The 24,443-nt window shown below is 40.0% G+C and overlaps 1 protein-coding gene and 1 pseudogene across 1 annotated transcript in view; one reads left to right on the top strand and one right to left on the bottom strand.

The window, feature by feature from the left end:
• The window catches only part of LOC116913192 (protocadherin-15-like), a 299,819-nt gene that overhangs the window by 96,007 nt on the left and 179,369 nt on the right, over window positions 1–24,443 (bottom strand). The window contains 1 exon segment of the mRNA XM_032917385.1: window positions 2,266–2,345. Coding sequence (XP_032773276.1) covers window positions 2,266–2,345 — 80 coding nt within the window.
• Window positions 3,210–10,268, top strand: LOC116913851 (annotated as a pseudogene).

Raw genomic sequence — 24,443 nt, 5'->3', positions numbered from 1 at the left:
CCCCCATGAGGAGTCGTGTGTGTGTGTGTGTGTGTGTGTGTGTGTGTGCGTGTGTGTGCACATGCACATGCACATGCATATGTGCATGTCTGTGTGTCAGTGAGTTGTATGTATGTCTGTGTGTGTGTGTGTATATGTGTGTGTGTGCCAATGCACGTATGTCCCCGTGTACATGCATGTGCTTCTTCTGTGTATTTTCAAGAAATGGAAATAGAATTATTTGATCATTTTGGATTAATTATGAGCTAATATCTTTATACATGTGTTTTCAAGGTATGTCCATACTAACTTGTGTCCCAGCTGTTTAATTTCCCTTTTATCAATGAATAATAATAACCCATCGAGTAGCTTAACAACACCTCTTACTCATTAGTGGAGGGATATGTGAGCCGTTTCTATTCTGTCTGTACACTTGTTTGCAATGAGGATTATTTTTTATATTTTACACAAAGGTCCAACTTTAGTTCTGCTGAGTAGACATGGAGATAATTAGTTACATGGATTTTATATTTAACATGTGGAGACAATCCCTAACTTTCTAAGGCATAGATGCTACATAGAAACCTGTGAGGGCTCCAGTGTATCCATGTTCTGGCTCCTGCTCCCTCTTCTTATTCTTTTTTTTTTTTTTTTGGTTCTTTTTTTCGGAGCTGGGGACCGAACCCAGGGCCTTGCGCTTCCTAGGTAAGCGCTCTACCACTGAGCTAAATCCCCAGCCCCTTCTTATTCTTTTTTAATTGGACAGGACCTCCTCCTATATCTTTAGAGCTTTAATTTGCATTTGCTATATTGCCTACCATTTACACACATATACACACATGTACACACAGAGAGAGGCAGGGTGGAAAGGGAATAAATGAGGAAGAAGAATGTCTCATCAAATCTTTGTCTATTTTTAATCAGGTTCTTTTTCCTTTTGAGTTTTAATGTATTTTTGTTATAGGATTATTATCATATACATTACCTAAAGTATTTTATATAATTGTGTAGGTGGCCTTTCATTTCAATGGATGTTGCCTCTTGAGACATATTTCTTTTGGAATTTGTGGATGAGTTTCAGTGGACGAGAATTTTGTTCTACATGTGTAGACGGCATAGTGCTTAATTCGTGTGGTAAGTTTTTCCTTCTAAGAGTTCTGAAGTCTTACTTCTTGCATTTTGACCTGCAACCCATTTTCAATTAATTTTTAAGAATGGTGTGAAGACTGGACTTCATTCTTTCTCACTGTGGCCAACACCCACTAGCTAAGAGGGTAGCTCTCTTGATAGCATGGATTCTAGCCCCATTTGTTAAGTGCTAGGGTGTTTCTGGATTTATAGCTCAGTCTTGGTGTGGACTCTTACCCTACCACTGCTACAGTTCCAATGAACAGCTCTTTACATAGTTTTACTTTTAATTGGAATTATAAACTGTGTCCAACTTATGATTTTAATGTATCTGTGGAAGACATTTCAAACAGCTAAGACTTTCTCTCCTTAAGTAGAAATTATGTATCCTTCTTTTAAATCCAGAGAGGTGGAAGAAACTGTTAACTGTCTACCTATAGCTTTCTGAAATGGCTTGACTTTTTCTCATAAAGTCCTATTCTATATAAAATTGTTTTGTTGTAAGATTAATAGACCCACACATGGCCCACTTGATTAAGAACCACATGTTCTAGAGACAGAAGCAGTGGCCATCCTATTGTAACTAAGTTACTATTCCTTTCAGTCAGTGAGAGGGGACACTAGCAATGGATGCAGTTTCTCAGTTCTGCTCTTGTAATAGTTTTACTATCATCAAAGTGCAGAATAGAAGCAGGTGATGTCTGTTCATTAACCATTTTCTCGAATGTCATCTCCAGTGACTTGAGAACAGAAAGGCCAAAATGGTGTTTCGATTTTATTGCATCTTAGATGAGATGTATCAAGCCTGGTTGCCAAGCCTCTCTTCAAATGAATGAGTTATGCTGCACTCTTAAAGAAATGCCCTAGTCACTATGAGCAGCTGACAACTTTACAGGCGTCTAATTAGTCCCAGGATTTGCCTGTAAGTGAAATTTTTCCACCTCAGTGGATTTTACTTCCTGCAATTGTTTAAGATAAACAAATAGTCCCCAGGGAAAGGTTTTGAGTTTAGAATTACCCCCCAGTGCTCATTAACATTCATAGGAAAAAATGTAAAAACCAAACTACGAACAGCTGAAAGTCTGTCCTCTTGCTAACAGCATGCTGTTTGACATTAACGGGGGGCGATCAAGTATAAATCATTCCCTTGTAACTTACGTTTCTGAAAGATTAAAAACTCGCTGAGGGTCTCCATTCTCGATGGCATATGTGATTGGGTCTCCCTCTCGATCAGTTGCCTTCGGAGAAGAAAACATAATTCAATTACAAACTAGTTACAGAATGTTCAAACTATTAGTGTTAAGGAACAAAGTATGGCCTACTGTCAAGAGATTGGATAAAGTATTTTATATTGAACCTGGCATTTTCTGACATGTACCTGTACTTCCTGACAGTAAAAAGAATTTTATGTGTGCATTAGGGGGTCAGGGGGATGTAATAATAATAAAAGTTAATTTCTATAAGTCAATAAACTGCTATTTTTAAGTATCTATGTCTGAAATGTAAAGAGGTACATTAAATGTTACCTATATAGCTTGTGAAGGATGTCAAGGGACTTCTCTGATCTTATTCTATGGAGAGGGGAGTGTCCTCAGGCTGAGACGAACTGTATCTGTCCCTGGTCAGACACAGCTACTGTCTGTTACTGATTAGATGCCAGGCTGCACCCTGGAAAGTTACCAGATAGTCCAGATTGTGCCTTAGAGTTAGAGGACACAGGAAAGTGGTGTTTACTGGATTTTGGTAATATAATAAGTATATGAGACAATTGTGGTTCAGCATGCAATCCATGTCCCAGTGGACAGGGAAGCTATTTCTACTGGTCGGTCAACCTATCTGACAGGATATATGACCAGAATGTGTAACATCCTTCTAAACAGTCACAGAACAGCCATAACCAGAAAGTCCTACGGGACAACATGGTCCCAGTCTCTAGGAACATCTGTATAGCTACACTTTTTCAGTTTGTGACAAACAACCATAGAATTACAAGATTCTATCTAATCTGCCTCATGCATGGCCAGTTCTCCTCTGTGATTCATATTCTTCTGTATCTGCCTCATTTATAAAACTAATGAAAAGTCCGTTGCTGGGCTAGCAACATGGCTGGGAGTCAAGGTACGTGCAAGAGAGCCTACATGTCCCAGGAGCTACATGGTACAAGAACATAACTGGCTCCTGCAGTAGTCAACTCTATGTGTACTGTACGATGTGTCCTCTGCCCATTCTATTATACTATAGAATGTGGATGATCATATGACCCACTATAGACACAAATGAATAAATGGAAGGGTAATAAAACGAACCCATTACTTTCATTGCCTCACATCTCAGAGAGGAGCAATGCCCTCATTGTCTCCGCTCATCTCTCCATCCCTACATCCTGCATGCTTTTGCCTTCTCAGGCTGACACATTTCTCTTACTTTCACCTCGGTCACATAGCCTCACTCCCAGTCTAGCCCACTGGCAAATCCCACTGACTCTTTTGAAATGCTTGCCCTGTCTGGATGACCGCGCCAGGTTCTTTCCTTGAACTTACTTCCGAGGGAGCAGTAAATAGTGTTTTAGCAGCAAGCCCAGGTTCTGCTCTTACACCCTCACAATGATCAGTCTTCAACTAACTTAACAAAGTGTTTATCTCTTCAAGGCCCAGGCCTGCTCCGTCAGGTAAATGCTATGCTGTATGCACACCCATACAAAGAAAATGAAACATATACAGAAAAATATAAGGAAAACCTAGGGAACATTCTATTTTAATGTAATATACAGTTCTAAATCTTATGACGTTAGCTACAGCAAATTTCATAAAAGTTACTTTACTCATTGACTATCCTCTTTACTGTGACACTAATACGTTTGCTACTTGATTCCTTGTCCCTGTTCCCAAATCCTGTTTTGTTTGCTCATTGGCTTGTAGGTGGGCTTGCTTTCCTCTTGTTTGCTGCTCTTTTTCTTTTCTTTTCCCAGGACAGGTTATCACTTTAAGTTTTCAAAATTGCAAAGATATAGATTCTGAAACAGGTATTCTATGTAAACATTATTAAGACTTGATCAATCATAAATCTTTACTTGCGCTGCTGGGAATAGAACCCTGGGCCCTCTGTCTGCTAAGCACTCTGCCCCTGAGCTACACTCCCACCTCAAGGTATTGGATCATATATATATGTATTATATATATATGTATATATATGTGACATATCATAATATACGATATATGACATATGTGTAAAACTAACTATATCATGTATTATATCAATATATAATTATTTATATATAATAAATGCATATTAATTTATGTATATATTATATACATTCATGACTTATATAAATTATATTTATATAACATATTATATGCTGACATATATTAACATATTATATTGGTATATGTTATATATCAATATATATTTAGGGTCATACGTGACGAGGCATGAGTATGGAGGTCGGAGGACAAGTTTCCTACTCCTGGGTACCTAACTCTCGTCATCAGGCTTGGTGGCAGCACCTCTACCCATTGAGCTCTCTCACAGGTCAACCCGTGAATCCTTTAACACGCAGGAGTGACTATGCTCTATGTTAGTGAGGGTGGGATCTGTATGACTTTATTGACATCAACCTTCTGTGGCGTTCGTAAGTTATAATTTTGTCTAAGGCTCACGGGAATTTTATGTGTAGATGAAAAGGCCTCCAGCTACGCTCCCAATCCTATCCTCATTCCACCAGAGTACTCTGTGTTCTACCTGACTGAAGGCCGTGGCTTTTTAAGTCTAGAGATAATTAATTAGTGACTCCTATTTTCTTGAAAACAGAAAGTTTACTCATTTTTCATGTGATAGGTAAGAATCACTCTTCCTCCTTGAGAATGCTTTCAATATATTTATCTTTCATAAATCCAGGGGGGAAATTGGCCCCCCCTTTTCAAGATTTTTGAAAAGTGTGGTAACAATTATATGTAATAAATAGCAAACGTGCAGTATCTTCACGGGACCTGGAATCCAGTGGGGGGCTCTGGAGAAAGCTGTTATGTTTATCCCTGGTTAACATCTATTCTGAGGCACGATACGCAAGTTTTAAAAGGGAAATAATGAATGCCGTATTTGCTCCTTCGCTAGCCTTATATTCATGAAGATTTCCACCAATGTCAGACACTGGAAGCTCAGTCATGAACAGTACAGATAAACCTCTGCCTGGTCTGCCTACTGGGTACCAGGGAGCAAAGGGCAAATGAAAATAGTTAATTCAAATGCAGAGTTTTCAGATCCTTGTGAAATAATCCGGGAAGGACATCTAGAGATGGTGCTACCATTCTCCCTTGATAAAGAGTTATCAGGACAGCATTACTTAGTGTGTGACACCCAGCACTTATACACGGGGTTAGAGAAATGCAGACCTATGGAGGGCAATGCTGGGGTGGACGCAGAGAGAGGCAGAACTCCCAGTGGGTGTTGGGAAGATCCAAGAACTCACTAGCTTGGCACCCAGAAGATGCTGACTGTTTGCTTGTCCACTGACCTCGGGCTCAATAACTGAATGATGTTGACTTTGGACAGATAGCAAGGGATGGCATTTATCCATTCATTTGCTGATACGTGTTCAATTTAGTAGCTCTAATAGAGCTAAGTTTTTCCTTAATTATTGCTTGAAGGACAAACAGTACCTTTGAAAACAACTCTTTTGCTGTCATTTCAACCAGATGACTTAATTTATCGGCTGTAAAATCCCCGGTTTCTTTCCCTTTTCTTTTTGAGATTGCAAAATGTAATTATACAACTTCTCCATTCCCTTCCCTCCCCTTGTACCCTCCCATATACACGTACTCCTTGCTCTCTTTCAAATTCATAGCATCCCCTTTTCTCAACCGTTTTTATAGGCATACATGCACACATTTTAGGGGCACAAAAAATTCTCAAAAAAAAAAAAAACATTCACATAAACAATATTCTTGGAGCCCAGAAAAAAAAATTCAGAAATAGAAGCAAATCTATAAACAGTGTTCTGTCGAGTTATAGAGGAGTGCAGCCATCAGATGCCATCTGGTGAAGTGTACCTTCCTCGTACAGACTGACACTGTTAATGACACTCTGCTGGGCTTGCAGACAGGAGCCTAGCATATCTGTCCTCTGAGAGGCTTCATCCAGCAGCAGATGGAAATAGACGCAAAGGCGAACACACAAACATCAGGCAGAGCTCTGGGCATCTTGTAGAAGAGTGGGAGGAAGGATTGAGGGGGTAGCGGGGTCAAGGATACCACAAGAGGACAGACGGAGTCAACTCACTTGGACCCTTGTGGGAAGCTCCAACCATCAACTGAAGAATGTGTATGGGCTAAACCTAGCCCCTTACATATATGTAGCAGATGTGCAGTGAGGTCTCCATGCGGGTCCTCTAACAGATAGAGGGGGACTGACTGGGACTCTGTTGCCTCCCTTCAGAACCCTTTTCTCCTAGGTGGGCTGCCTTGTCTGGCCTCAGTGGGAAAGGATGCATTTAGTCCTGCTGAGACTTGATGTGCCAGGGCTTGGGGTGCAGGCTGGGGATGGGGGCAGGCATTCCCTTCACAAAAGAGAAGGGGAAGGAGACATGGGGGAGGGTTGGGAGGGTGGAACTAGGAGGAAAAGAGGGAGGAGGTTGCAAATATGTAAATAAATCAAGGGTGAAAAGAAAAAGACAAAGCATCAACCTGTGGGGACTCTAAAGGAAATCCAAGATCAGTGGATTTAGATAACCCCTGCCCAGGCACTGAGGCAAACAGGTCCTGACTGACGGACTGATGCTGTTAATTACTTGAGAGCCAGAATGGAAACTTTCAGTTTAGCCCAATAGTATCTTACTCTTATTGAAACAATTTTTTCCTTTATTTTTTTCTTTCATGTGTGGATGTCTTGTCCACATGTATAACTGTGTGAAACACAACTGCCCTATTTAGGACTGTCTTGAAGCATGTGCTTTCTCCTGGTGTTAAGCTGTCGGGCCTCTGATGACATGGTATAGTCACAAATACGTTTTGGTATAGATGAATGCGTATGCCCTATTTACGAGAAGGAGTGTTGCTTCGGCATTTTATTCTGATACAGACACCACCCCTCAGAATAAGATTATGTTCAAGAGGTCTACTTATTACGTATTCCAAACGTGTGACGTCGGTGTTATATGCAATACGCCATTCTGAAATTTGTAGTATGACTAAACAGAGGACAGAATAAAAATATGTTTTGAGATATAAAACGGTTGAAAATAATACACTGGAAGGGTACAGCTCCCCCACCTGCTTCTTTTGCTTTCAGAATTGTGTGGTTAACAAAGGGTTCCTGAGAAGGGAATGCCAACCCCTACCCCACCCCTGCCCAGGCACATCAACCCTCAGCTGGATTAAGTGCATCCTCTCTCAAGGACACCAGACAAGGCAGCCCAGCTAGGACAAAGGGATCTCAGGGGAGGCAACAGAGGCAGAGTCAGCCCCGGATCCACTTGTTAGGGGACTAATTCTACACTAGTGCACATCCCTCTCATATTTTGTTCAGTATCAATCTCTTTGCCTGCTTTGCTAGTCTAATCTCATTGTTTTAAATAACACTTAAAACCTCAAGATATTGTATGTTTCTAGTTCCTGTTGCCTGAGAAGTAACCTCAACAAAGTTTCATGTATTAGAAGTTGAACCCTAATTGGGAGATGCTGAAAGCTTTATGAGATAGGTCCTACTATGAAGACCTCCCTCTCACAGCAGGAACTTGGAGATAATCTGGTTCTTGCCATCTTCCTGCCTCTGCTTACAATTAAGGATCATCTCCCCTTCACTTGCACAACCATTATGTTCTGTCAAAGTCCATAGGCACAGCCTGTCAAGAACACTATGAGCTAGAGTGGATGAACCCTTCCTTCCCTAGGCTGGAACGTTGGTGGCAAAACCAAAACATGAAGAAATAGCAAATATATACTTATTTCAAAATATACATCAAACCACTCGGTCAATTTCTTCAGGAGATGTGTTGAGAGTTCAGGCTGTAGTGTTGTGATATTTTTTTTCATAGCTACAAGGGCTAGAAAGTTCTGAGTCAATGCAGCCACAGACTTGGTGTCTACTGAGGGCACTCTTTCTGGTTTGTACATAGCCGTTGTGCTGACCCATACAGTGAGAGATTCCTAGTCTATTTTGCTGTTGTTTGCTTGCTTGCTTGCTTTTGACTATCAGGATGATGATTCCTTTTATGAGTCCTTCATATACGGCAGTAAATTCTTTCCCAGAAACCCTACAAACACCATTCATTGAGGATTTAGGCTTCACCCCAAGAATCCGAGGGGAACATATACATTCATTCCCAAGTAGATATCCAAACAGAGTTTCACATTTAATATTCCTCCCAAATATTTTTATCATATTTCTGGAACTCTTTGTATTTGAATTTTTATAGTCTCAGCTGTTTAGAACATTGCAGCACAACACTTCTTATTCCTTCTTCCTCCATGTCCAGTCAGCAAATAATAGTTTCCTTTTTTTCAAAATGTAATTTCCAGGCTAAGTGTGACTGTAGTATACCATCTAATCTCCACATTTTTTACATTATTTAATTGCAGATTACTTTTGTGCAGATCCACAATTATTTTTTGTGAAATTTAATATCGTAGTCCAGTTCTTCCCATAGTAACGACTTTTGTTTAAAGGAAATACAGCCGTGTGCTGCATGGGATGTTCTTCTGAATGATAGGCTACACACACATTGGTGCTCCTGTAAGTTTTATTAACAGGAGATGTTATAGGCATCCTGGACTCTGAAATACATGCTCATGTCCACAGAGCATACACCCGTGGCTCAATATACCTGACTACTCATCTACCTATTCTTTCCTATCCTCTGTCTACTCCATCTTTCTTCACAGGCTACAGCTGGAGAGTGCCGTAAAAGATCAAAGCCAACAATGTTCCCACAAATACCAATGCTCAAGTCTCCTTGTGTGCTGTGTTGACTCAACATTTTTGTAACTTACAAACTGGAAGGCATTTGATGTGCATACAGCCCGGAGACATTTAGAGCATCCCTAACCCCAACATATTTTAAAGGCTGACATATATACTATGCCAGAGCAGCATTCTACCTTGCTGTGTGTCTATCCTTTTAAACTATAGCATGCATGCATGCATAAGGCCAGTGGTTGAGCCTTGTCCAGCCCATGAATAATAGATTGCTCCCTGTTTTAGTTGAGGTGTGCTTCAGTATACCTACCCGACATACTAGAGTGGTTATATCCCCACCAGCCTGTAGAGACAGATATGTACACTGTAAGTGACTATCACAAGGGTGCTCTACTCCCAGAATTGTCTGTACCTTCTCTTCATGGCCTTTCAAAGAGAATGATCCTCTGAATTACTGCTTGTGTTAGTTTGAATATGCTTGACCCAGGGAATGGCACTATTTGAAGGTGCGGCCTTGTTGGAAGAAGTGTATCACTATGGACATAGGCATTAAGACCCTCCTCCTAACCATGTGGGAGACAGTATTCCCTTAGTGGCCTTCAGATGAAGATGTAGAACTCTCAGCTCCTTCTGCACCATGTCTGACTAGATGCTGTCATGCTCCTACTTTACTGATAATGGACTGAACCTCTGGACCTGTAAGCCAGCCCCAATTAAATGTTGCCCTTATAAGAGTTGCCTTGGGCTTTCCACCGGGGCAGCCATCTTCCAGTAACACAAAAGGAAAGAGAAGAGGTAGTCAGTATATGTTCTCAAGACCTTTTAGGAAACATGGAGTTGTTCCTTGGCCACATACATGCAAATCTACAAGAAGGGTGATTGATATTGTAGACATCAAGGGAATGGGCACTGTTCAAAAAGGAATGCCCCATAAGTGTTACCATGGCAAAACCGAAAGAGTCTACAATGTCACCCAGCATGCTGTGGGCATCATTGTAAACAAGCAAATTAAAGGCAAGGTTCTGGCCAAGAGGATCAATGTGCGGATTGAGCACATCAAGCACTCAAAGAGCAGAGACAGCTTCCTGAAGCAGGTGAAGGAGAACGATCAGAAGAAAAAGGAAGCCAAAGAGAAGGGCACCTGGGTTCAGCTGAAGGGCCAGCCTGTGCCACCCAGAGAAGCCCACTTTGTGAGGACTAACGGGAAGGAACCTGAGCTGCTGGAGCCCATTCCATACGAATCCATGGCCTAATGTACACAAAGGAAATAAAGGACCTGGACTGCAAAGTGTTTTCAAAAAAAAAAAAAAAAAAAAAAAAAGTTGCCTTGGTCATGGTGTCTGTTCACAGCAGTAAATCCCTAACTAAGACACTGCTGAATACACTACTCCCAGTACTATCAGTTGCAGTCACAGATGCTACACAGAGACTCTATCATGACATCCAGCCGAAACCAAATCCATACCCTAAAACGCATTTTTAGGAGAAATTTATTTACAGTGAAACCTCTACAGTTTAAACGACTTATCTGACAGATAAACAGATATCAGAACAAGTAGTATAAAAAGCAAGGACGTGCGCTAGCCCAAAGGGGAAATAAAATATTTTACCAACAAAGACGCAAACAAACAAAATTCATTTAATGTCTATAAGAGCATTTAAAAACTGATTCTATGAAAGGTCTGTGAAATGCAAAACCATGTAAAGAATTTATTAAAACAGTTCAAGTGAGAAACTCAACAAGAGAACAGAGATTGTGTTCCAGAAGTACTAACTTTGGGCAGAAGAACTCACAAAGTCAAATGCATGACAGTAGCATGCTCCTCTGCCAATTGAGTTGGTCAAGCAGAAGAAAGAATATCTTAAAGACAGAACTTCTTAAAAGTTCTATCAGATGAAAATTAAGGCTTTAGGAAATGACAACAGACCAACAAATGAAAAACAGTGGTGTCACATCCCAGCACTCGGGAGGCAGAGGCAACTGGGTCCCTGAGTGGTCTAGGCTACTGTAGTCAACAGAATGAGTTCTGGGACAGCCGTGGCTACAGCGAGAAACCCTGTCTTGAAAAACCGTTAAAAATTCAAAAGAACTAGAAAGCATCTAAGACTAATGAGACTAATGAGGTAGAATTATATGAACAAGTTTTCAAAATTATGCAAATTCCTGATGGTTAAGACAAAGAAAGTGATCTGGGGAATGGAACAAAATCAAAACTTGAATTTTCCTGATTTCTGAGATATTTAGGTATAGGATCTGAAGGACCTGAAATATATTTGACAATAGTAAGTATTCTTAAATATAATATATTCAATGTCCTAGAAAAAAAGAATAAAATGAAATGCATGATATTGTGTAAAGAACTGAACTAGGGTATGGGCAGATTTATCAGAAAAAACATTACAGGTCAGGGCAGAAATGATTGACACATTCAAAGTTTTAATCTCAGAAATGAGCAAAAGTAGTTTCTAACACAAACATCGAGGGGATCTACCATCAGTGTCAGGTGTTTCGGTACAGGCAAACAAGTAATTCCAATGTGTAGAAGTTAGAGGGAGGGAGGGAAAGATATGGATAGATATAGATATAGATATAGATATAGATATAGATATAGATATAGATATAGATATAGATATAGATATAGATATAGATATAGATATAGATATAGAGGTAGAAAGACAGACAGATACAGAGAAAGACAAAGAGAGACAGAGAGAGAGCACCATAAAACCATGGCATACCATGAAATCAGTACCCTCCCAAAAAAAGCAAAAAAAAAAAAAGAAATAAAAAAATAAATGCAAAAGATTAGAAAATAATCAAGTTTTGCAAATAACAGAAAAAAATCAAAATCGTAATTACCAAACAGCAACAATAACAAAAAAGACAGAAAGAGAACAAGATCATTCAAACAACCAGATAAAACTGAGCAAAATGCCAGTCAGTATTCATATGTCATTAGTAACATGAAATATAAAATCATTACATTCTCCAATTAAAAGATACAGACCGAATGGGTGTCTTTAAATAATTCAATCAAAACAAAGCTCATGTAGAGATAAGCCACCTACAAGAATCTCACTGGATCTACAAGATGAAGAAATTTAAAAGGATACTATCCCAAAGAGTATGTAAAAGGAGCAAAAATTACTATTTGTATAGAAGATTAAATAGACCCAGAGACTAACACTGTAAAACTATATAGAAAATTATATTATATATAACTGATTATATGTAACCAATATATTAATCAATGAATCTATATATATATTGATCAATGACTATCTATCTACCTGTCTGTCTGTCTATCTATCTTCTATCTATCTATCTATCTATCTATCTATCTATCTATCTATCTATCATCTATGCCACCAATGAATCAATTTGGCAAGAACTTCTAATAACTGTACTGCATATAGACCTCAAGAACCAAAGTTTACAAAGTCAAAATTATTAGATCTAGGAGAAGGATGGATGTTGATGAAAGGATAGTTTATAACTTTATAGCTTCATTTTAATCACAGGACACTCAGACCAAAACCAGCGGCTTCCACTGAAACTTTTGACCAAACTTTTGACAGGCCACGCCACCTCACATGATAATTGGTGGATACACTTTCTTCTCAGGAGTACATAGACAGCTTGCTAGGACTGATCACATTTCCATCCACAAACTAAATCTCAATTAAGAAAATAGATGTCATATCAGATATCATCTCTGGCCCCAAAATGAATAATAAAAGTTAGCAAATGTCCAAATACATCAATGCCAATGATACACAGAAATACAAAGTATCACTAGGAGCTATAAAATCAACTGCCTGAAAAATCTACACATAGTAAATTTCGATATGCATATAACCAACACGAAGGGAAGGGAGACATGTATAACAGGAATTGTTCAACAATAGAAAACAAGGTTGAATAGAAACATGTTTTCCCATCAAAGTAATGACCAGAATCATATGTGTTCATAGTTGACTTTTACCCAACTTAAAAGCCAACAAAAAAAACCTTCCACTATTTTTCTAACATTTTATAAAAAAAAAAAACAGCAAACAAAAGGGAGAGCATTTCTTAATACTCATTGTGAAACTGACATTATTCTCATAACACCAACCAAACACAAACACACATGCGTGCGTACGAACATACACACACACACACACACACACACACACACACACACACACATATTAAGGCACAGGAGCTTGATGGACACAGAAGTAATACTTATCAAAAAAAATACCTATAAATAAATTCTGCGAGCACATGAAAAAGACAATTTATCATGATCCAGTGGGATTTATCTCGGGGCTTGAAGTTTGGATTAATAACAAACGAATCAATAAATGTTACACATCTTAGCAATTCAATTAAAAACGGCATGTCCATGTCAATTGATGCAAGAAAATCATTTAATGAAATTCGACATTTTCATGATAAAACTCTAAACAAATTATGTATATGTGTAACACCCCTGAAATATAATACATACTATATATCAAAAATCCATAGCCAGCCAATGAATGAGAGAAAGCTGAACATGTTTTCTGTACAGTTGGGAAGAACACAGATGTCCACTCTAATCGACATCGTTCCTTAGAGTCTTAGCCAGCACGATTATAATGGATATAGGAGGGACAGACAAATGGGAAACTGGGAAGTCAAATTATTCCCATTTGCAAGTGAAGTGAATCTACATGTAGAAAATAAAACCGCTCCACCAAAAGATTATTGTTTGTGACAAATTTGTTGAGAACTGGTTTAATTGTGCTCCCAAAAACTGCACTTCCAGTCCCGAGAATCCCTGCCCCCAGCTAGCTTCGATTGGTAATAAAGAATTATAGAAGGGCCCAAGTGAGGACGCCTCAGTCCCACTTGGGAGGGAGAAGAAAGCAACCACAAGGGGGAAGAGAGAACACTGGGAGGGAAAGGGGACTGGACGACAAGGAAAGGGAGAGGGGGAGGGGAGAGGGAGGAGGGGGGAAGGGAGGAGGGGGGAGATGGGAGGGGCACATGATCTGGTATTGGGTGGGGGGAAAAGGACTGAAGCCCTGAGAGCCAGCAGAAAGAATGGAAACAGGCAATCTCTGGAGTAAGAGGTTGGAAGGACCTTCCAGAATGTTCCAGAGACCTGGAAAGTGAGAGACTCTCAGGACTCAAAGGGGGGGAGGAAACTTATAAAGTCCACCTCCAGCAAAAAGACAGGGCATCAAGTGAGGGATGGGGTTGTTATCCCACAGTCAAAACTCTGACCCACAAGTCTTCCTGTCTGAAATAACTGAAGGGATAGAAATGGAGACGAGCCTGAGGAAATGAAGGTCCAGCAACAGGTCAAAATTGGGATCGGGCTCAAGGGGAGGTCCCAAGACCTGACACCATTACTGAGGCTATGGAGCACTCACAAAAAAAGGAATCTATCATGGCTGCCCTCTGAAAGACCCAACAAACAATTAAAAGAGTCAGATGCAGATATTTGTATCCAACCAATGATCAGAAGCTGCTGACCTCTCTGGTTGGATTAGGGAAAAACTGGAAGAAGCTGAGGAGGAGGGCGACCCTGTAGGTCTCAATTAACCTGGACCCCGAGATCTCTCTGACACTGGCGGCATCCACCAGCCGAGATGAGGCCTCCAACACATATTCAGCGGAGGACTCCCGGGTCTGGGTTCAGTCAGAGAAGATGCACCTAACTCTCAAGAGACTGGAGGTCCCAGGGAGTTTGGAGGTATGGCGGGGTGGGTGGGGTGGGTGGGGTGGGTGGGGTGGGGACATCCTTGTGGAGACTGGAGGAGGGAGGTATGGGATGTGGAACAGTGGAACAGGGGGTAGATCGGGAGGGGAATAAAATCTGGAGTGTAAAACAACAACAACAACAACAATAATAATAATAATAATTTTTAAAAGAATTGCAGTGCAGCCAATGGCTGGGCAGGGAGATGGAGGCAGGACTTTTAGATAGCGTGGGCAAGGGAACAAGGGAGAGAGGAAGAAGAGGAGAGTCACTATGACTTAGAGGGAGACGGATCAGATTTAAGATCTGCAGGAGAAAAATCATCCAGCAATGTAGGTGGAAAGGGAATGTGGCCTTATGGCAAGTATGGGGAGGGAATGGGAGGGGCTGCCCAGGAGGTAACAGGGCTGCAAAGAAAAAAATATCAATTTAGAAGGTGTTAAGCCAGGAATACTGGAGGGGGAATGTGTGCTAGCCATGGGGAGGTTTATAAGTGCCCAGACATCATTGAGCTAGTCAAGGCATATCAAATTTAGTTGGTGTGTGTGTGTGTGTGTGTGTGTGTGTGTGTGTGTGTGTGTGTGTGCGCTTCATTAGTGACTCTGAAAAGCTCACGCTCATGACCTGCTGGGAGCCAAAGCAGGTTAACTAACTCACAAATTGATATAAAGTTTTAGGATACTGTCAGCAGACTTTGTATAAACCAATATTGATATTAGAGGGTGTGTTGCATTTATAGTGGTTATAGTAATTCTTAGGAATAAACTTAACCAAGAATGCAGATGCTCCCTCTATGAAAAAGAATATAAAATCACACACACACACACATACACACACACTGACAGACACACCACACACCACACACCACACATACACACACACACATACCACAGCCCCACACACACTCATACACACACCACACACACCCACTCACACCCCCACCACACACACATACACACACCACACACACACAGACACACACACACACACACACCACACACACACACACCACACACACACACCACACACACACAGACACACACACACAGACACACACACACAGACACACACACACTGACAGACACACTACACACCATACACCACACACATATCACACACACACACACATCACACACACAACATACACACATACACACACACTGACAGACACATCACACACCATATACCACACACATATCACACACACACATCACACACACACATCACACACACACACAATATACACACATACACACACTGACAGACACACCACACACCACACACTACACTCACAACATGCACACATACACACACACACCACACACACACACACACACACACACACACACACACACACACACACACACACACACACACACACACACACACACACACACACACACACACACACACACACAGACACACACACAGACACACACACAGACACACACACCATACACACACACACACACACACACACACACACACACACACAGCTCATTTTGGCTACTTTAGAAAAAATATTTTAGCTAAAGTGTCCTTATTATATGGGGTGATTTACATATTAAATTGCAATTTCCATTAAAATATTTATGGTATTATTCACAGAAATGGAAGAGACCATTTTAAATTCATATGGGAACCTAATGGCCTTCAATAAACCAGAGACATCTTCGAAGAACAAAGCCAGAGTTACCCTGATACCTTGGTCTTAAGACTCATGGCCCTGATGGAGTTAGAATGACAGCTTTTCAGAAGGTTAAAAACTGACGTTGAGACCTGTGGAGACCTCAGGGACAGGAGACAGAAACAAAACCCACACATCAACAGCCAAGAGATTCTCTGTAGTACTGCCCAAAACAGTGCTTCAGGAAGGATCGTCTCTTCCATAAATGGTACTGAGAAAACCGAATTTCAATACACAGAAGGGTGAAATCTGACACAAAGCCCCACAGGATCCCAGCATGGCTCAAAGACCCAGAAGAGGCTCTCAAGACTGTAAGTCTATTAGCGGAAAACACATGGCATGCTTCCCATGAAGTCTGTATAGGTAGTAAACATGGGTGACAATATTTCAAAAGCACAAGTACAGGAGCAAAATAGGCAAATGTGAACACATCAACCTAAGAATCTTTCGCATAACCAGAGTCTGTCATGGGCGAGAGGGGCTCTTGCCATCCATCCACATGCCAGAGGAGTAACGTTCAGAATGTATGCAGAAGTCAAACAACTGTAGACACTTCTGATTTGATTAAAGTCAGGCAAAAGGTGCGAATAGACACTTCTCACAACGATGAACAGAACATGTCAACCGGTATGTGAAGAGGTGCTGACTCGGGAGTCATAAGTCATATCCACTACAGGATGCTATGATTGTTATTATTCAATGCAAAAATAAAAGCAAGTACTGATAGTTAACTTGAATGAAGGACATTCACATGTTACCGTCCTGCATGTAAGATAGCACAGCCTTTAAGAGGGCTGATGTGCAGAGTCCTCTATGTGTAGGGAATGTGTTTTTGTTTGTTTGTACATGACTATGCATGTGACTACCTATGCGTAAGTGTGTGCATTTGTGTGCTTGTGTGTATGAATGGTTGTGATTATGGTTTATTTGCTATTGTTGTGTTTCTCTTTCTCACACATATATATATAACATATGACACATACATATTGTATATATGTTTGTGTATACGCACAAACATATATATATATATATACACATATATACACATACTAATCATAAAAATGCAATATATGGTTAGTATGTGTATATATGCATAGTGTGTTTATGTGTGTATGCATTTGTGTGCATTTACATGTATGTTTATGTGTATGAATGTATGTGTTTGTATGTTCATATCATGTGTGTTTGTGCAAAATCATTGTATAATCCTATAAGCCAGAGCTTTTGAAATTGCTTAATCTATGGCTGACATAAGAAAACAAATGTGAAACATTCTGTTAAAACAGAAAATAATAGTATTCAGAGGTATGTTAAAGGACCACAGGTCCTCCTTGAACAGGGTCATGAGACTATTTCCAAGGCTAAAGGACAACTATGAGGACAGGACCCCTCACAACCCCACACATGAAGCTCTACGTTCTATGGTGAATAGAAGTGTCCACAAATGGGAAATATTATGGCTGTATTTGCATCCTGCATAAAGTGGACTAGGAGAGAGGTCTTCTTTACCCCCCGACCCCCACCTCCTGAAGAAAAAGACACAATGAGGGTCTTCTGGACCTTGACTTTGGTGGCCATCTGACCTCACACTTGTCTGTCATGTGACCTGTAGTTTTGAAGAGCATCGAGCCTTATCCGTTCAGCATTATTGTGTGCTACATTAACACCAGAGGCTTACAATCCTTTTGAATAAAGTTGGAATATGTATTTCATGTTAATATAAGTCAATACATGAATAAATTCACAAGGGGGAGGCTTTCTTTATAACAGCAGATTGATGAAAAATAAGCCATGTTAGTAAACTGACACTTGGGAACAATAATGCTGGTTTATTCATACGTTATCAAAAATGTTAAAAATAAATAGTTCAAATGATGAGGAAATTATATATTTATATATATTTCAAGTAGTTCAGGAAGGTTCTTTTTTCAAATTTGCATTTTATTGGTGTGTGTGTGTATGTGTGTGTGTGTATGTGTGTGTGTGTTTGTGTGTGTGTGTGCGTGTGTACAATGCAGAGGCATGAAGCGGGCCTTTGATAGCTTAGAAATAGAGTTACAGGCAGCTGTGAGCTACCCAATGTGGATGCTGGGAACTGGCCGCAGGTCCTCTGCAAGAGCTGAAGCACTGAGCTGTCTTTAATGGAGTAACAGCTTCAAGCATCTATAGGAAAGCTTGCTGGAACGAAATCAAGCAATCTCTCTGTCCCCCAGAGGCAGCACCACTCCAGTGTTCTTGCCAGAAAACGGTGACTCGTGGGTCCTCATTTTGGAGAGCATATATTAAATAACAGTCCTTGCCGTCTTAAAAGAATGTCAGGGCTATAAAAGCCAAGGACGTTTCAGCTTGAGGAAACTAAAGCAGTGGTAATTACATCAGCACGAGACCCTGGACTGTGGACCTGTGTCAACAAGGGTTCTGTGTTAGCGTGGGGACTGCATGGCAGACCATGTTACTAGGGATCGATTGGAGGACGCGTGAGAGTTGTAAAACAAGAATCCAAGGGCTATTCGACTGTAGGCGTCTGTCAAATTATTTCCTGATTTTAATGGTTGCGTTAGAGCTCTGTAAAAAGACATCCTTTTTTTTATAAGAATTGTAAGTTGTAGCTTTTGTTGGTGATGAGAGACATCGTGCTGACAAGTGAGTCCCAAAAATTTCTGGAGCAATCTTTTCTGAACCTTTTCATGTTGCTACGAAAGAAAAATGCGATCAGGATGCCCCATGTATATTTATGGCACGGCAAAATGGTATGCTTCTGTTGCACACGTGACTGGTATGTAAATATTCACATAGACACATATAGGCCATATGGAATCACAGAGGAATGACTGTGAAGGGGAAATGTGGAAGTGGAGGGCTGAGGACGTGTTGGGTTAGCTAGGCCCAGTGAGAGGAAAGAAGGAAATAGCAAAAATAAGAAAATTTCCGAAGTCTATTGTGTGAAATAAATAATGTGGAAATGATTGGGTTGGTGAATGCGTGACATGCTTTTAAGTACAAAAGTAAGGGAAGGAGGGTAGACGAAGTGTGAACTGTGGGTCATTTTAGTCTGCTGTGTTTGGACCCAGGCTTTTGCATTTTTCCATCCTGCCTCACACAGGAAGCCTTCGGGTCTAAATCACTCAGCAGTGTGTTCAATCAGGGACAATCAAGTGTGGCAATCAAGTGTGCTGGTGCTTTCTAACCATTTGATTACCCAAATCAAAATAAACTACTTTTATTTTGGAGGAAGGGAGGGACCAGCTCTATTGAAGAGCCGAGCCAATTTTTATTGCAAGATAATTCTGCCTCCTTCTCCGAAGTTTGTTTGCTTAAGCTGCAGCCCTTAGAAAACAAAGAAGTCTGCTCCGTCTTGGGAGTGGGTCCTGTGTACGAGTGGGTCACGTATGTGTGGGTGCGTGAGTGGGGAAACAGAGGCAGAGACATTTGACTTTGCGATCTTTCAAACTATTGGATATTTTTGAATCTGTATCTTAAAAATATATTTGCAATAAAAACAAGAGGCATGTCATGGAATTCTTTAGGTTTCTTGAGTGAATCGAAACCTTCCCATGTTAATACACCCTGATTTCTTTAAAAGTTAAATTATTTTCTCAGGTGCAGTCATAGCCGATAACTGTGGGAACACCACAGGCTAGTCTCCAGATCAATGGGGCTCACATAAATTTCCTGGGAAAGCAGACTCCTGAGAGCTGCTTGTTGGAGTGTTTCTCGGAAACACTGGTTTTTGTTTCTTTCTATCTCCTGAAATCTCAGAGAAATAACGCTATTTATATACTTAAGCTTTAATTAGCAAGAGCTGGCAGTCTCTGAAGCTGTAAACGGCTCGAGGTGTTCAAACATACTCTGAGATTTATTTAAGACAGAAAACACAACGCAGCGAGATTCTTTACGGCCCGCATTATTAAAGGCGGGATGGAAACGTTCCGCAGAAATCTCAGCCGGAAGTAGTTGCCTCTGCAAGTGTTGTACCTTCAACCCAGGTTTCAAATTAGTTCCGTTTCTCAGTTAACTCTAAAAAGCACAAAATGGTTTAACTATGCTTAATTAACCATTATTAATTAATTGATTAATTATGCTTAACACACACACACAAAACCCAAACCAACTAAAGAGCAAAACTCCTTATGTCACCTACATTAGATAATGAACATTTTTTTTTCTTTGAATTGCACAATACTCTCCTGGCATAAAGCAAATGGAACCTCCCACTTCCATTTGCAGGTATAAGTCAGTCAAAAGTCATTGGTGAACCACAGAACGCACAGAGATAGAACCAACAGTGTCCCCAGAACACTGGGAAGTGCCACGCCTTCAGTGTTGACAGACAAAACCTGTAAAACAAGGCATTTTACACACAGCAAAGGCAAATTCAAAGTGTCTTTTGCTCGAGCACCTAAAAGGTACAGCATCCTTCCTCTATGCAAGCTCTCCGGGATCGTATGTAAATGTTTTGTTCAAGATGAGATTGTGTTGGAACACAGAAATTCCTCTCTAGGCCAGCCATGACCGTCTCTATCACACAACAGAGGTTGTGGCTACCTAGACAAAGTATGGTCTGGTAGTCATGGCAACAAACAGGACGGAGCCGCTAGAGAACAGAAAGAGCGTAGACTCGTAGGTTCGCACTTGAGATTCCAGCCATCACTCCCTCTTGCCCTTGTTGCCTGTGATCTTGATGGAGGGGCTGGGATACTGTGGACCTCAGGCTATCATCTACCTCAGGTTATTCCACAGTGTACAGAGCAGCAGCTTCAGGCTGCCTCTGGCCCTATGAATATGTCAATGCTTTACGTGGATCAAAATACCTCCCTCAAATGACCTTGAATGGGATTATTATTATGGGTTTGCCTCTCAGGAATGTTCTTAATGAGCAAGCCAGAAGTATGAGATGTTTTATTCCTTAATGCTATGAAACACATACAATGATAAGACGGATGTGTTTCGCTAAAAATCTAGATGTTAAATTACATTTTCAAAAACCAAATTACAGGAAATACGACCCGTACAAAAATGTGACAGTCAGGCTCTGTATTAGATTACTTTGCAAGTGGTGGGAAAAGTCTGTTTCAAGTGTTTCCAAAAGGCGTGGACGTGGCAGAACATGTCTGTTTCAAGTGTTTCCAACAGGCATGCAAGTGGTAGAACGTGTCTGTTTCAAATGTTTCCAACAGGCGTGGAACTAGTGTGTGCTACTGCAGGATGACTGAATTGTTAAAGTATGATTTCTTTTTTAAATCCTCCAAAAACTTCAAACTACTTTTGCTGGGCTAAGTTCAAATGTAAATTTAAAAGAATAATTTTAAGACTGATCTCTATGTAGAAATACTTCTACATTTTTTTTTCTGGCTTCAGTCGACGTAAAATGAGTGTGTGTTTTGCCAATGTTGTTAGGATAGTAGTGTTGCTACTTGGCATTATTTCACTGGTCACAGAGAATATATTTTGCTACCATTAATTCTATACAGTGTGATATCTAAATATTTAAATTTGTATATTTTTAAATATTATTAAAAAGCTATCAGTATAATGCTAATATCAATCACAAAGACGTGGTATATTTTGAGTTTCAATGTTTCTTGGATCAGAAGTTCAATTCTTTTCGATCATTTGTTCATTTCTAAAAATATAGCAGAAGAAAAGTACAGTAAGATAAAACAAGAAGCCTTCACATCGAAGTTGGACGAAGCAAACCAACAGAAAGAAAAAAAAAAAAAGGTAAAGAAAAGGCACGAGAATAATAGATCCATTTGTTCACACACTCAGGAATCCCTGTGAAAACCTAAACTAGAAGCCATGATGTATGTGCAGAGGACCTGGTACAAGCCCATGCAGCTTCCCAGAAACCTGTCCTATAAGCTACAGGAATTTGTAACGAAGACAAAATAGTGAAAGTATCACTGGAAATTTTGTTCCTTTAGGGGCCAGTGGGGAGGCTCAGAGGTTAAGGACACTTACTGCTCTTGTAGAGGACCTGGCTCAGTTCCCGGCCCCCACGAGGTGAGTCACAAGGATCTGTAACTATAGCTCTAGGTATCTGACCCTCTCCTGACTTCTGTTGACTTCTGCATACACACGGTGCACAGACGCACACACGTGCATAATCAATCATCAATCAATCAACATTTTAAAAAGGACATTTTATTCTCCGTGTGATTTTAAATATATTAGCTTCTAATGAACATAGAATGACCTCATCTGTAAAGATAATTACATTTCTTACCTGTCCTTTCACTATCCCCCTCCCATGTCCCCTCAGCCATCCCCTCCCCTGCTATTCCAACTCTCACTCAAAGTGGTGGCTCCTTTATTATTATTGTTGTCACATATACACACAAATGCATGAATACATAAATCCTGCTGAGTCCAGTTGGTATGGCTTGTATGGATATGATGTCATGGCTGACCGTATTTTAATTTAATTATTTATATTCAAAGCCATTATACTACTTTAGAATATTGATCTATTTAGCAAAATTTTAAGTGTCTAGCTATTAGATGTGAATTTAATATTCTGTATTTGCTGTGAACTTTGACAGTAGCAGCATCGGGGCTCATTTAAGTTCTGCTTAAGCTAAAATCTTCATGATAAGAGTCTGGCTGAGTGTGGCTAGCTCACTTTTACACGAGGGAATCAGGCTACTTAGGAACATTGATGTCATTTTTAATTGTAAATAAAATGTTACAAAATATGCATTTTTCCCAAGGGGTTTTCTGAGATCAAATTTTAATGAAGCGATATAAAAAAAGAACTGGATTTTCGGTGTCTAGACCATCAGGGAATCTTAAAAATAATACCTCTCTTCCCAGTAACATGTACTAAAAGACTTAATTCTGACTCTCTAAGAAACTGAGCATTGATTGGATCACTTTTAAATATTTCAGAGTTGGCTAAGAACTACTTAGACAAAAGCTGGTAAGGTCATTTGAAGGCCACCGGACTGGGGACAAACAGTGAAACTGTGAGTTATTTTGGTACCAATGGTTTGGTTGACTCAAAGCGAGGGATAACCAAGGAGTTTGGTTGACCGGAAGTGAGGGCTACAGAGAAAGCAGAAGTTCTGGGGTAACTTGAAAGGAGGCCTGAGAATTTGTAAAGTGAAGACGGTTGTTTAGTGAGTCGGGTAAATGCAGGAGGGGTCCTTGTTCTCCTTGGGAGGAGGGGAGTAGTATCAAGTGCTCGGTCTAAAGTAAATGAATTCTGAGACCGTGACAGCTCCATTCCGTATTCCGTAACTCTATTCAGCCATTCCGTAACTCCTCTAAAGAACGGAATAGTATTTTTCTTGTGTGTTGGAAATGTTGCCGACATGTGGCTTTAGCTGTCACTTCCTGCAGCTATATATATCTTACCTATCTATCACATATCTATCATCTATCTATCTATCTATCTATCTATCTATCTATCTTATATATCATATCTATCAATCACCTATCATATACCTATCATATCTATCATCTATTTATCATCTATCTACCAATCATATATATATCTTACCTATCTATCTATCACATATCTATCATCTATCATCTATCATCTATTATCTATCATCTATCTATCATCTATCATCTATTATCTATCATCTATCTATTGATCTAATTATATCTATCATCTATCTATTATCTATCATATATCTATCATACCTATCTATCATCATCTATTATCTATCATCTATCAATCTATGTCTATCATCTATCTATTATCTATCATCTATCTTCATTATTTATCTTCTATCTCTCTCTATTATCTGATGTCTGTCAGCTCTCTTTTATTTATCTATTATTTCCCATCTGTCCATTTTTCTATATTCTATATTCTATATATTACAATCTGTGCTTGTCATTAATCTACCGATACCAGTATTTCGCACATTTCAGCCGTGTCTTCCACACTCTTGACATTATTCTGTTGAGATCATGCTAATGATGAAAAAGCCATTCCAAATCTGAAATTTAGTGATAACAGGGGTACACTAAGAAATTTCCCACCACAAAAACTGAAA

The sequence above is a fragment of the Rattus rattus genome, chromosome 12 (genome assembly GCF_011064425.1).
Source record: "Rattus rattus isolate New Zealand chromosome 12, Rrattus_CSIRO_v1, whole genome shotgun sequence".
NCBI classification, from domain to species: domain Eukaryota; kingdom Metazoa; phylum Chordata; class Mammalia; order Rodentia; family Muridae; genus Rattus; species Rattus rattus.
The sequence above is the reverse complement of the archived record's forward strand: the minus strand, read 5'-3'. Positions and strand labels throughout refer to the sequence as shown.